The sequence below is a fragment of the Ochotona curzoniae genome, unplaced genomic scaffold, assembly GCF_017591425.1.
Source record: "Ochotona curzoniae isolate NIBS_2020 unplaced genomic scaffold, NIBS_Ocur_1.0 scaffold_4505, whole genome shotgun sequence".
NCBI lineage: Eukaryota > Metazoa > Chordata > Mammalia > Lagomorpha > Ochotonidae > Ochotona > Ochotona curzoniae.
The window spans coordinates 29,334,200-29,349,574 of NW_024467118.1; the positions used below are offsets into that span (position 1 = coordinate 29,334,200).

Genomic DNA, 15,375 nt, shown 5'->3' on the forward strand with positions numbered 1-15,375 from the left:
GGAAGGCTTCTCTGCTTTTTGTGCAGGAGCCCAGCAGAAGCCCAGCAGCCTAAAACATGTTCATGGTGACCACTGCTTTGTGTCGATGATCACCCATCTCCACCTCGGAAGGGCTGTCAACGACGTGCCAACTTGGGAAGAGGAAGGGGCAGGATAGCTGGCATCAGAACTGATCGTCAGCAGAAGTGCAGCTGCTTTTCTCCTCACTTGGTCACTTAGGTAGGGGAAACAAATGATTCCCTCTGCTGACGTAGGTACTATGACAGGTGCTATGACAGATGTCTCAAGCCTATATGTCTTGAGCCCAAATGAAGTGTAAGACTCACAGCAGGGCCTACTGATTCCCTGAAAGACAGTTTTGTGCACATCCAGGACTCAGACTGGTCAGAGATCTTGCCACAGCGGCTGAGTGTCTCATCTCCCGGGCTGTAAATCAGACTGTTCAGCAAAAGCATAAGGCCCTGTAGGGGCATTGACAATAGTACGTCCCTAGCATGGGGAGGCTGAATTAGATCAACATCAGAAATTCTCAACTGGAGCGCTGGTAGGCCCAGATAGCGAGCTGCTTCACTGATGCACAGCCCTGATGTGCTAAAATCCCTGGCAGGAATAGGTGCCAGTCCAGCCCCAAGGATGGCATGCTGGACTGGAAAGCCACATGAAGCACCCCACTGTTCTGCTCAAGAAACTGTACCACCTGCCCCTTTAATGAGAGGTTTCATTTACAGAGATATTTTTCTTTATCCTTCACTTTTGTTACTAAGGACAGGACAACATGCAAATCATACTCAGGAAGTTCAATAGCTACTAAAGCAATATTTTAACATTGTACATGGAGCCCCCTCTTCCTTCCTTTTTTTTTGTATCCTCAGTGGGGTGAGCAGGGAGACCATCATGGAGTCCTGTAAAGTCTATCCGAAAAAGCTTATTTATGATGGATTGGTATTGAGTCCTTAATAAAGAAAACAATCTTCTTACTTGAGCGTTATGTTTTGACTCAGCCCCAAACTTAAACAATTTGAAATTTCCCATAGTTTAAGAAATGATTGCCAAACAAAAATTAATGAGCAGTTCTGCAATCCTACCTGAGAAGATGGCAAGAGTCAGTTCAGGATAGGCCCTTGCAAGTTCCTCGGACAGCTGATAATAGGACACAGAATACAGATGTGGCAGAGGAGACAACTGGCTGAGCACCCCGTCTGTTCTCTGAACCTCCAGTTTGTGAGCATAGCGAAACATCTTCGGTTCCAGAATCTACCAGAACATAATTCGCAAACTTCAAGTAAATATTTTATGACTCTTGTAAAGCTCAGCTATAAATAAAGGGGGTGAGGGGAATCTTCTCCCAAGGGCCTGGCGCAGTAGCCTAGTGCCTAAAGTCCTCGCCTTGCATGTGCTGGGATCCCATATGGGAACCAAGTCTAATCCTGGCAGCCCTACTTCCCATCCAGCTCCCTGCTAGTGGCCTGGGAAAGCTATTGAGGATGGTCCAAAACCTTAGGATCCTGTACCCGCGTGGGAGACCTGGATGAGGCACGGAGCTCTTGCTTTGGATAGGTTCAACTCCAGCTGTTGTGGCTGCTTGGGGATTGAACCATTGGACAGAGGATCTTTCTTAGCTTGTATCACATCAACAGCTATTCTCCTGGATTTTCTACTTCACTGGCAAAGGTCTAATTTCTAAGATGGTCCTACAAGAATCTGTAGGATTTCAAAGCTTTTGGAAATTTTCAGCATCTACTCAAATTTCACTCTTAGCCTTTGGTTAGGTTTGAAGCCCCTTGACAATTATCATTGAGTTAATTATTGCAGAATATACAACGCACATGCTCAGTAAACTTTCCAAGTTATTTCCCCTCAATTTTATGAGAAAAAAGTTATACAAGGATATCAAAAAAGAACTAATTATTTTTAACATAGCTCTCACAAAAAAAACCATTCAACTCACATTATTCATCTGTGCACACAAGCTATAATCATTCTGTTCATAAGTTCCTTTATACACAGTAACGTACATAATCTTCCTTTTATACACTCAATTGTTCACATCATGTACAATGTTAAGCATCTACATTGTCTTTGTCTTGTGTTTCGATAATGAAAACGACACTACACTTCACTGTTAAAACCAACCATGAGAGCTAGTATATTTTAAACACAAGGTTAAATTATTGTCTTTTTCTAAATATGCTCTAAAATATTTTAACATCTGTTTACAAACCTGTAACAGTTGCATAGCAACTTCATAGATACTTCTGGAGGAATCAGCTGCTTTAAACAGGATCAGATTCAGGAGCATCACTGTGTCACACTGATAATCCCTAGGGAGAAATTTTACACGTTAGGTAGATCCCAGCGTTCTGAGGCATTCACCAAAGCTAATCAATACAGCACACAACAGGCAAGCCAGTGGCTATGAGGAAACTGCTACTGCGTTACAGCAGCAAGTACAACAGATACCTGGTGATCATTACCCGTATTTTGGTCACACTCCCTTAGAGCTTAGGGAAAGATACAGCAGCTTTTTTGTTAGTTTGTTTTTTAGAATTTCTAAATTCAAAAGGAAACATTTTTTTAAGAGGAAGGACAATGACACGAGTCTTTGGAATACCTGTTCTGGAAAACATTAGCAATGGCCTTAAAGCAGCCGGCGGCTACCCTCTTGGAACCCGTGTAACATCGGTCCACAGCCCAGTACATCAGGTTGCTCTGATCTGGGTTCAGCTCCAGCAGTAACGTAACTGCTTCACAGCCCAACTGATGAACCTAAGGAAACCAGGAGGCAACATCACCGGGGGAAGCAAAGGGAGAAAGTCAGCTGTTACTGAATCATTTTCAAGTAACATTGTATGTGTATTTATTCTACATTATCTGTAATGGCAAAACTCAGTCTTCTCTAGTTAAACTCTTTTCTGTTTATTCGCCCAGTCTTCCCCATCCCAAGAGGAAGGGGATCATGAACAAGCTGTGTTCGGCCTCTCACTCTTACAGCAGGCTCTTCGGGTTGACTCTATTCCAAGACAGCTCTGAATGCGGGTGATGATGATGAAGAATAAGAAGAATGAGCTACTAACCTCTCCCATTACTTATGCTTTATATCTTGATTTTGGTACCTCAACAGGAGGATTATTCTGAGGGAAAAATATAAGTCCTATTTTAAGCTGTAAACTCTGTGTGTATATAGAATGAGAACAGGGAGATGCGAAGGAATGATTTACTGCAAAGAGGCCAAATAATAAAAATATTAAACATAGAAAACAATATAATTGTTCCATGGAGCTCATTGAGGCCACATAAATATTTCAATACTGAGAAATATATATTTAGGTAATATATTCGAGGACTAATATGCTAGTGTATATATAATAATCCTATATATATAACACTTTATATATATATACACACACACACAACACCATATTAATCCCCGAATAAGGGAAATTAATATTGTCTAAATGAGTAGTAGGAAGTATAATTTTTTTAATTTATGGCATTATACTTAGTTTCACATAATACGCTTTTTGCAATCTGTCCTAACTTGTTTTTTGAAAGATAATTTCAATGAATCATACAATTAAAAATCAAATAAGGCTATGAAAATTATGACATTATCAGGGAGCTATAATTACCTTTTTGTCCAGGGAGTCCAAAATGTTATCCAGCCATTTGTACAAATAGCCATCTGATGAAAGTCCTACATTATCTGCAACAGGGCCACAACACAGTACAGCAGACATAGCCTTCAAACAATAATATCAGAATTACACTCAAAAACTTTGACAGGGTAAATTCTGGCTGCTTAATGAGAAGGGAAAAATACTTTTACTCATGCATATCTAGCCATAATACCTTCAACTCTGTATAACACATTTCTAGAACAGATTTTTTAAATTACTAAATAAATATCATCACGTCCACATAGACACAGATTTGAACAGTGTGACAAGAGAAGATAAAAGACCAAGTGCCTAGCTAGGAAAGAATTAGTTTTTCTTGGAGGTAATCCTCAGTTCTCTAAGGAAATGATCACAAAACCTTGGTAAAGAGTGGCTTTTTCAGGCATAGCACTATATGTATTTAAATAAGCTTACAGTGTGAAGTATCTGAATACAGTAGGCAATACAGTACTCTGAACAAATCCTTTTCCTTCATAATGCCAGTTACTGAGAGACATAATATTTACTCAGATCTTTAAAAAAAAGCCCACAAAACCAGGCTTCTAAGCACATACCTTTAAAGCACAGTATTGATGTCTATTAATTTGCATATTTCTGTCACTGTATCTGTCCAAGGGAGTAAACATGATGCTGAAAGGACCCGCCCAGTGACTGAACAGCATGAAGAGACTGTGACGAAGGCTCTGCTGAGGAAAGATACTTCTTCTCTGGTGCACTAGAGATAAAAAGGAGATGGAAAAAAACTCATTGCCATTTCTAGAAGACATGTCAACTTTCCTGCTGGTGAATACATAATGCTCTTAAAAAAAAAAGCCAAGTTTTCATATGAACCTACTCCAAACTTTGCATTGTAACAATGTTTACAAATAAGCCACTCCCAGAAAACATGTGGCAGCCTGTATCACCCCAGCACAGCATCAACTGCGGCAGCACGCCTGGGCAGGCACAGGGCTAGGCAATTGGCCCACTTCTCTTCAGCCTGTCACCACCTACTTGGTGGATGTGGCCAAGAAGACATTAACTCAAACATTTCTCTGGATCTTGGTGCATTGGGAAATGAGGGCTTTGGACTAGATAAGTATTTTTGAAACTCTGCAATGTTTTCAGCAGAACGGCTGGCTTCAAAAAAGAAATCTTATATGGAATCTTAATGCACAACACAGATCAACAGAGAGCCAGCTGCTCTCCTGGAAGTAATGGGTGAGGCCAGGTGTGCCACCCACACACTGCCTCTTGTTGTCGGCACCAGAAAACTCCTGGGTTCTGGGAGGCAGTGCAACATACAATCCACTGGGTGCCAAGATGTTTGCTGCTTTGAAATTCTGTAAGTTCTCTACAACAATCCTTGTTGAAGAAACTCAACAGCAGCATAATAAACCAATGTGGAAGTTGCAGAAAACTGTTCAATAATTGAAATAATCATATTTCTACTATAATGAGATTCAGATAAGAAATAGAGAGGGAAAAAAATCACTCTTTTCCTTCTAAATAGCATGTTTTCCTCACAAAGACCTGGATTTATGCACTTGAAATGAAAACACCAATATAAGTGCTTAAATGACCCTGCTATAAAATACAAATTCCTTAATAGCCAACTGTTTGCATAAAATCACAAAATAACTTCAAGCTTTTTTTTTCAGAGAGGAAAACATTTATACTATTGTTGTATGTCAAAGGCTACATTGACTTCTTATGTCTGGAATGCTTAAAAGAGCTTTTTACTTTTTAAAATGCTATCACACAGATCAATCTTCGTCATGCCTAAACTAACACTTGTCAAAAAGGCACCTTCTCTGTAAGACTCACCTGTTATTCTGGCTACACTTCATATCTCTGACCTATGCTCTTTTCTCATTATTCAAAAGTTTGCTGTTAACTTAATTCGTATCATTTGGAGCACTACACTTGGCCTATTGCATCTAGGGAAAACCTGTTTAAAGAGCTTATTCCATTGATTTCTTCATATTTTTCTATCAGTGCCTTCATTATTATTGAAAATTATCTGAGTTGTTTTTTGAACTCTGACATTAATTCAGAGATAAAACAAACTCCTGCCATCCATGTTATGCTGCCATTTTCCCAGTTTGCAATTCGCCTTAATGGCAAAGGTTACAGAATTTCAAAGAAAGAAAAACATGATGGTTTCTCAGTACTCAATAATGCCTGAAGAAACTGAAAATACTACCTGGAACATTCTGAATGATATTCGCCACTAAGGCACTAAAATGGCATCGTATATCCTTCAGTGTGTCAGAGTCTTTTTCATTCTCTGCTTCCAGGAGTTGTCTGGTTAAATCTACATACTCCAATAAAGTGTTGTTGAGGAAATGTGTTTCATTATCAAGGCCACCACTTGCACTGAAAATAATGAAGAAAATAAATAATAAAGAAACCATGGCTCCAAAGAGAAAAACCATTAGCAATCAAAATCAGAATAACACATATCTAAATTGGAACTTAACACACAAAAGTTAAATGAACAAGGCCTTGGCCTTCTCAAATATAAAAGCTGATAGCACATCTTAGTCAAGGAAATGTCACTGAAATGTGATTCTGTTCGTGACTTTAATCAACTGTTTAGCTCTCCATTGAAATACATAGCTTTTCATTCAGGAGATGCAGAGGCTCTAGGATGGAAAGGAGAGTTGAGAAAGGCAGAAATGTCTGCTCATTTTCAGAGGTATCGTGGTTACCCGCGTCACACTTTCAGCACAGACTTCCTCCAAGGCTCAGTACCTTCCTAAGGCAACAGTCAGGTGATGGAATTCTCCTGAAGGGATTGACTGGCCTGGTGACAAGCCGCCTTTACTTCAGATTTTACGGTTTTATTTGCGAGCGATAAAAAGCATGGTTATGAATTATGTTTGTAGCTGTCATAATTTTCCCCAGTAGCACGGGCAACAGTTCACTGGAATGCATTTGCAAATCTTTCAATGTATAGAATGGAAATATTTAAGCCAGAAGAAGCAGATCATTAGAACAAGGTAAGAAAAAAGGAACTCTTAAAGAACCGCTGTCTCCTTACCTAGATAGCTAGGCGTCAAGAAATACCAAAATCATAGCAACACTGCAACCAATTTTTGCCTGGGGCAATTTAATTCTGATGGTAGATTTTGAAAATACATCTTTGGCTTCTGTTTAATATACTGGATGCATCTTAGATTGGTAAATAATATTTTCAGTGATGCATACAAGTATATTTTATTGCAAAATGGCTTGTCTGTTTTTATGCATTTCACGAGAGTATATTCCCTGATCTTTCTAAAGCTTTGAAGACCAAAATCCATACTGACCTGTGACTAATGACACCTGCATCTGCCAACAGTTCAAATATTCGTACCAGCTGTACTCGTAAAACATCTCGACGCCTGCGCCGTTTCATGTTCTATTCCAAAAATACAAAGATGGTAATTAAAAATCCTTCAGGGAAGTCCATAGGGAACCTGATGGTCTAATTGGGAAAGAATTATGGGTGTGCCTCAGAGATAGCTGTGGGCTCATCACATTTATTTCACTTGTGCAGTGTAGATTGTAAGCCCTTTGGGAGCTATGATATCCAAGAATTACCTATGTGAGTATAGTTTGAAAGTAATGACCAAAATAAAACCACATGGCATTTTAGATGGTAACTCAATTTTTGAGTCTGAAAGGAAATAAAATTCTACAGCTGTTTTACAGATACTTCAGGGTGATTTGTTAACCTGACAATTTCAGATGAATTGATTAGTCATTGGTTAGTGCGGATCTGTCACTGAGTGATAAGGAATCTTGATAAAGAAACTCGAGGACACAATGAAGAAAACAGAATTCCAAAGAAGTCTTAAGAAATCCAACCAATTTCACTCACGTCATGATTTTCCACTAAACTAATTGGGCACAGACAAAAATTAAACAAAAACAAAAGAAAACCTTTATCTCATATGGTATTATAAACATGCTTGTATTACTTGGGCCACTGAAGTAATGTCTAACATAATTGTAATAGCATTTTACTTGATTCTGCTTCTAATGGGAAGTCACGTAGCAGTAAGGCACAGGTCTTCCATGTCACCACTTTTGCCTATCACTGAACTAAAAGTGTAATTTTTTGTACTGCAGAGAAATTATTGTAACTGTTATCTTTGGTATTTCATTTTCATGTTCAAAACCCCTTTAATGCTTCCCACAAGCAGGCCTCTTTCGTGATGGTCAAAGTTTTTGGCTGCTGGGAGCTCTTTCTACGGGTCAAAGCTGGGGTGCCATTGTGGTGCAGTGGGATAAGCCAGTGCCTGTGATGCTGACATTCCACACTTGTCCCAGCTGTTTCTCTTCTGATCCAGCATCCTAATACTACTGGGAAAGCAGTGGAAAATTGGGTTAGGTGTTTGTGTCCCTACATTCACATGTGACACTCAGAATTTGTGGTGCCCTGTTTTGGTCCGGCCAGCTCAGGCAGTTGCGGCTGTTTGAGGAGTGAATCACAGTTGGAAGATCTCTTTCTGTCTTTATTTCTGCCTTGCAGATAAGTCTTGGAGGATCTCTGCAAAGGTGTAGCTGACCTGTCCTTGTGAGTCTAAAGCTTTCAAACTGTAATTCACACTGAAAGCTCATCAGTACACTTATATCATCACTCTGCAAGATCACAGCTTCCCCCACACCACTGAAAACCTGAAGCAATAAACATTGCTACGTCATTGTATTTTGCAATCCCACTTGCCCTCCAGCACATCATCCAATAACCAAAATGATCATTCTGAAAGAAAAATCCAATCAATGACAAAATGGAGACACTGTCACCACCAGAGAAGGGGAGTGAGAAATTACAGGTGATGCTTCCAAGCCTCTTGGAACAGTAACTACTGTCACCATCTCCTTGCCTCCTTAAGTTCCGCGTGGAGATTCCCAACATTAGTAACAGCAACTCTTAAATGACACCCTCACACATTCAAGATGCATGAGAAAAAAACACTCCTAGCTCCTACTCCAGGAACTATTTAACATGATCAGTAGTTTTAGGATTTCTGGCAAACTCCCTGATAACAAGTAACTCTCAGATATCACAGACAGGTAGGCTCCACTGGTTTACAGCATAAGCCAAAACTAGGGATCTTTCGAGAGATCATTTCTATGTTGGTATGATCATACCAAAAAACCATGCAATTTCCAAATTGTCCTGTAAAATATGTAAGTGCTATTCTGCCTAGAATACCTTTCCCTTGCTTGCTTACTGGGCAGCATGTTTCAAACTAACCTCAAATAAAACACTTTGTGTCAATCATTTGGTGCAGTGGTTAATATGTTAATTGGCATGCTTGTATCCCATGTTGGGAGTACCTGGGTTCCCATGCCAGCTCTATCTGCCATTCCATCTTTCTGCTAAATACATAGTGGGGGAGGCAGCAAGGGTGGGCTTGCTTACTTGTGTCCCCACCATCTACCTGGGGACCTGACCTGAATTCCCCAACCTGGCTTTGGCCTCATTCAGCTCTGGTTGTTGTGGTCATCTGAACAAGCAGATGGGAGCTCAGTCTGTCTCCTTTCATCTTTCAGTCTTTTAATATCAGCATTTCATCTATAATGATTTCCCTTTCTCACAAACAGGCTTTCTTTCTTGCAGCTCTTCTAACTCCTTATCCAAGACTTTATTCGGGCATATATAAAATTGCTAATTATGCTTTACTTAACCTCCTACCATACTAGAACTACAAGCTGCTCAGAACCTTATGTATCTGTGTAGATGTGGGAATCTGGACCTAGGCATCAAATCTTCCTATGGCTGCCTGTTACTATAAATAAGGCTTCACTGGAAAACAGCCAGTAGATGTGGTGTAGCAAAGCTTTTACGTGACAAAGGGAGATGCGCATAGCTGGAACTATGGCTTACAGAGCTGAAGATATTCACTCTCTGGCAATTGGCAAAGTGTGCAAACTCTAGTCTAGATTCTATTTCCTTCCCTCACCTAAACCATGACAATTTTTCATCTGTTTCACATAATGGATCTTTGTGTAAAATCTAGTGGACTGGGTGGGGGTGAGGTTGGGGTAGAGAGGAGCAACTTTTAGAAAATGTGCTGGACAAATCCTTGTCAACTTAATTTCTAACTTTTGGTATAACAATGTAAATATGCTATAAATTTGGTAGAAGATAATGTTTGCAAAAAAAAAAAATTCAATAATAGAAAATCATGGACAAAGCTTACCTCTGGCCTTCTTTCGAGTGCTTCTTTAATTATGGGATGCAATTCCTCTATTAGTTCCCTAGAGGAAAAATGATACCATTATCTCCATTAATAGCTAAATTGAGATCATCTGATACGTGCTACACTTATCAGTGTTAACCCCAATCCTACTCTCCAAAACACAGCGTTTGTGCTCTTGATTTATAAAAAAACAAATGACAGAACATTTGGAAATCATATACATCAGCCACGTGCACACACATATGCAGAACATAGGTCACTTATTTTAACTTCAGAGGTAAGTACTATCAATATATTTGTTCAATTAGTTTGCAATCCACATGCATTTCACAGTTTATTTATAAAATACTATCTTTTTTCTTTACCTAAGAGAGAAGGAGCTGCTGGTTCACTCCCACAATGGCCGCAATAGCCAAAGTTAGACTGTTCTAAAGCAGGAACCAGACGCTTTCTCTAGTAGCCCACATGGGTATGGAGACCCAAGCACTTGAGCCATCTTCTGCAACTTTCCAGGCACATTAGGAGGGAGCTCGATTAGAAAGGGAGCTGCAAGGACTCAAACCAGTACCCATATGGGGTGTCAGCACTGCAGGCTGTAACTTAACTTGCCACAGTGCCAGCCTCACCTTGCATTTATTAATTCAAAATATTCTATCAAAGGGTGGGATACAATGCTACCACCCATTTATTACTGAATTAATTAAATTTTATCTTATTTTCTCTTGGTTTAAACATTAATTCAGTGAATATCCATGTATATTAATCATAGTTTTAATTCTTGGCTATCCCCATTATCCCCTTAAGATTAATTTTGCAAATAAGCAAAGTGCTATTCATTTATATTTTGATTTTAAACTGGAAACAGCCTCAATTGCATACAATTGGGGAAAAAAATTAAAGTCAAAGAAAACAAAATATACCCACAGTTACATAACTTACAGAAAACTGCTCGGAGTGCACATTTAGTACAGTAAGACACTGCTCAAGATGTCTGTACATATCAGAGAGCCCGGGTATGTGCCCCAGCTCAGCTCCCGCTTCCAGGTGCCAACTAGTGTGCCCCTGGTAGGCAGTACTGATGGCTCACGCTCCTGTGTTCTATCACAGGACCGGATCAACCTCCCTCCCTGCTCCTGGCTTTGGTCTGACTGGGTCCCAGTTCTCGTGGGGCTCTGAGGAATGAATCAGCAGAGGGAGAAATCGATTCTCTGCTTTTCAAATAAGTGAATACATATTAAAACTACTCACATTCAAGATATTTCCTCATAATTGGTTCCAAATAATTTTTTCTTAAAGTGAGAACCCCTTTTCTATTTCATTTTTCTCAATTTGCACAATAATGTACTTGTCAGGCTACAAAATATTCTTCTGAAACTTCATTTCTATGCTATTCTACAACTGTAGCTCTATTAAAGTTTATTAGCCTGTCTTGTTGTATATTTACCATAGAGCTAAGTCAGAAATATTACTTCCTATCACTGAGCAAATTACCAAAAGAATAAATACAGAGTCCAGCAGGCTATAAGAAAGCAAAAACCTCAAGCAAAAATGAAACTTTGCTACATTGATGAAAAACATCAAGAATGCTTTAAAATATGTACTTTTAAGTATTTGAAAGACATTTCAATTTTCTTGAATAAGAAGCAACAAATGTGGAGTTTCAATCAATGGATGGAGATTTTAAACTATCATTAGAATCAAAGTAATTGATAAATTGCACAAAATATTAAAGATTCATATGGAATTTCACAATTTTTAGAATATATTTATACATAAATATAATTATTTTATAAATAAAAAAAGAATTAATCACTCAACAAAAATGAGGAAAAAAACATTCAAGCAAGTTAAGTAACCTGTTAAATGTTGCAGGGCCAGCTGATGGCTCAAGCTCAATGTTATGCACCTATTCTAGCTACATAAGTCTTCTGCACAACTCAATCATGCTGTCTCTCTAAATAACAGTTGCTATGTAAGTGTGTAGAGAACACTTAAGAAGACAATTACCTAAAAGCTCCTGGGTTGGTCCTGCCAAGACCTAGAACAAGGGATTCGGTGATTTCCATGCTCTCAGAGCGCATCATTGGAACTATGTGCTTAAACAAGGATGAAGCAGATGGGATGCCAATAATCTGGAAAACAAGTCACATTTACATCAGCCACTAAGGACACTATATCCAGGTCAATCACATGACATTTGAGCAGCATTTCATCGACAACAATGCACAGATGAAACTTCTGTGAATGGCATATATAATTCACAGAGCTTAAGTAGAGTGGGCATTCAGAGTGGTGGCTAAGATGCTGGTTACAGCACCTGCATCCCATACTCGAGTGTCTCTGTTCACTCCCCGGCTCCAGCTCCTGACTCCATCTCCCTGCTAATGTAGATCCTGGCAGGCAGGCAGCAGGGCTGGCCGAGATAAGATCCGTGCAAAGGCTCACTGCAAAGTCATTAGCGGAACTTGTTCCCAGTTGTCTAAATCTTTTAACAGATATTATCAGTAAGAGGCCAACCCTTTCCATTAGATATAGTATATCTCTTTATCCATGACATGAGCAAACTATGTTAAGCATTCAGTGTTAAAATGAGGCAACCTGGCCGTAAATCTTCTGAGTTTCCCTAAACCACTCCACAGTATTGTGTATTGCCTCATAAACAAGGAAATTGTTCTTATCAAGCAGCATGACTTCAGGAGAACTTCAGAGGGCCATTTAACTAGTTAGTTGATTCCTTTTAGGTTAGACATGGACAAGTATGAGAATGATAGGAACCAGAGTAAAGGAAAATGGATTTAATTTCTTGAAAACTATTCACCATGATGATGCATATATGCCCTTCCTCTCCATTGGAAACTTATCTATGTATTACCGCTCCTAAGTATGATGCAAAAAAAAAAAAAAGATGGAATTCTTTGAAGTATTTTTATGTTGATTACAAACAGCTGGTTACTCTGCCTGTGAAAGGAAACTGTCCGACCTTTGTCTATGGGTGCCACTCAGCTCCAGTGGTCATCTGGGAAACTTACTTTAGAATCAATGCTATAGCCGCTGTCAGGGGTAGACGCCAGCGTCTCAGGAGGGGAACACCGCACAGAACCAGCAGATGTGGAAGAGGATGCCGACGTGGCTGCACTGCAGCACAGAATCAGGTAGTTCCTCCACAGGCCGATATAGGAGTCGCTGCTGGTGGTGGTGTTGACTTTCTTGGCATTGATGGGGCTACTGGGAAGAGAGAGAAGAATAACATATAGATGTATTTAGCTCAAAATTTTAGAGGGTTTTTTTTTTTTGGTCGCTTATAAACATATGCTGTCTTTCAATTAGGGAAGATGGCCAATATAGAACTTTTATTACTAGTGCTAAATTTTTGTGGAATGATATAAAACATAAATGAATAAAACATTAGAGTGAAAATTAAAGCATCTTAAAGGATTATTTTATCTTATCTAATGCTCCTGAGACAAAATGTAGCATTTTATTGAGCCGCATTTAATAACTTTTTTTTTTTTTTTCAAAAAGAGCTTTATTTATTTGAAAGACAGAGAAATCCATTAGCTCACTTCTCAAGTGGCCTCAATGGTGAGATCCGGGCTGGCACGAACCCAGGAGCCTGAACTCCGTCCGGGTCTCGCACATGGATGCAGGGCATTGTAGGCACTTGGGCCATCTTTCCTGCTCTCCCAGAATTATCACGAAGCTGGATTGGAAATAGAGCAAGCAGCTGGCACTTGCACCAAGGTGTACCAGGATGCCTGATGCAAGTAGGCAGCTTATTCACCACTGTGCTACAATCTCAGCAGCTTTTTTGTTTTTAAGATTTATATATTTTCTAATTTATTTTATTTTAGTTATTTTATTTCCCTCTCCTTCATTCTCATCGTTTCCCTCAAATTATCACAGCTGTAGTCCCTTAGTAACAGTTCCAAGTTTAACTTGCTGCTATTTTAATGTATCATGGCATGGTAAACATAGGCATAGGTAGAAAATCTAGCCTCACACTGTAAAGGTATAGTTTCATGTTTCAATGGGAGTCCTACTTTTATTCAGGAGTAGAGACAAATAATGCAATATATCTACTTCCCAGTATGCTAGTCTCCATTGTACAGTTCATCTACGATACTTTTATGACTTTCTAACTTCCTGTATACGCTCCTTGTAGGAAGAAACGTAGGGCCACGAACTTGATTTCCGTCTATTTTTTATCCTTTAGATGCAAACTTATCTGGGGCCATATCCATCCTCACCTTCAGGTCCCGTCGTAATTTGCTCATCTAATAACAGATTCTGTGGACACACACTAGGGACCGAGAACTTACATAAAATTGATGTCTTTAGGATATTAGTATAACATGCCACATTACTGGTAGCACTTCCACTTTATGGCACATCTCAAATACATTATGAAAGTCGACCATCCATACATTTTAAGATTTGCTAATAACTTACTTGATATCAACCTGTGGGGATAAGAGCTGAAGTCTTGTGTACGCGAACATCCAAGCATAGCTCACAGCTGTAGAACAGTGTTTAGGAAGATTTTCTTGCTTTAAAAAACTGGAGAGACTTATAATCCATGGGTCTTGCCCTTGGGTTACATGTGCAAAGATCCATATGTGTGATGGACTGATCACATCAAATTGGTGGCTGATAGGAGAAGAGTTCCATTCGGCTAATGTCTGTAAATCTATCGAGCTAGGGCAATATAGCAAAGTAGTCTATGTGAAGAAAAAAAATTGATTAATGCACATTTCAGTAACTTTCAAAGTTTTGTCATATCAAGTGCTTTAACCTGGAAATGGTCTAGTGATAATTTCTAGAAGCAAAGATGATGTGAACCCTGAGGTAGGCTGTAGGTAGCAGTGTATTCTTGAAAACTGTATGTAAAGGTTGTTATGTGCATATATACATGCTTTCTAGACAGAGATTTCTCATTATTCTCAAAAGGATCTATGAATTATCAAGGTTAAGAGCCGCGCTTTGAGTAATTCACAAATGAACACTCAACTTTCATGGATGTGCTAAGGCTGCCAGAGAGCTAACAGTGAGCAGTTACCTCCCAAGGCTGATGTGCCCTATATTTGTGCAGATGAGCAGATTGCAGAAGCAGCTCTTCCCAAATGCACACAGGCTCAACTATCTGTTTAGTAATAGTCAAGCTCTGACATTGAAGAGACAAAGATTTCCCTTCAGAAGCCAGGTTACACTTAAGAAGCACTGCTTTTAGGTACCAGGGGCAAATTATCCATGATTTTTCACATTACTGATAGTTAATAACCTAAAATTTTTTTAATCTCTACAGTCGTTTTGATTTAAAATCATTATTAGTAACTCCTTGGCAGTGTGTAACTCCTAAGAAGCAAGGGTTATGCAGAAAGCATGAAAATCTCTTGTCAAGGTATTTGAAAGTACAACAAAAAAAATTTTAGGCAGTAAAATGTATAGTGATTCTTTGGTCACTCCTTCAATCTTTCTGTGACCTATAGATGCTGTTTTTGCAAACTAAAAGTTTTCAAAAA

The 15,375-nt window shown here is 39.1% G+C and overlaps 1 protein-coding gene across 8 annotated transcripts in view; it reads right to left on the bottom strand.

Annotated features, from left to right (window-relative positions):
* FRYL (FRY like transcription coactivator) overlaps positions 1-15,375 on the bottom strand; it is a 229,735-nt gene that overhangs the window by 53,916 nt on the left and 160,444 nt on the right. For 7 of the 8 annotated variants that reach the window (XM_040966429.1, XM_040966422.1, XM_040966427.1 and 4 more), the window contains 11 exons: positions 14,306-14,574; positions 12,886-13,081; positions 11,864-11,988; positions 9,857-9,914; positions 6,971-7,062; positions 5,863-6,035; positions 4,232-4,392; positions 3,630-3,740; positions 2,612-2,766; positions 2,222-2,321; positions 1,086-1,254 (listed from right to left, as the gene is read on the bottom strand). In XM_040966429.1, the coding sequence (XP_040822363.1) occupies positions 1,086-1,254; positions 2,222-2,321; positions 2,612-2,766; positions 3,630-3,740; positions 4,232-4,392; positions 5,863-6,035; positions 6,971-7,062; positions 9,857-9,914; positions 11,864-11,988; positions 12,886-13,081; positions 14,306-14,574 (1,609 nt within the window). The remainder of the gene's footprint in view (positions 1-1,085; positions 1,255-2,221; positions 2,322-2,611; positions 2,767-3,629; positions 3,741-4,231; positions 4,393-5,862; positions 6,036-6,970; positions 7,063-9,856; positions 9,915-11,863; positions 11,989-12,885; positions 13,082-14,305; positions 14,575-15,375) is intronic. The other variant, XM_040966424.1, reaches the window with a different exon arrangement.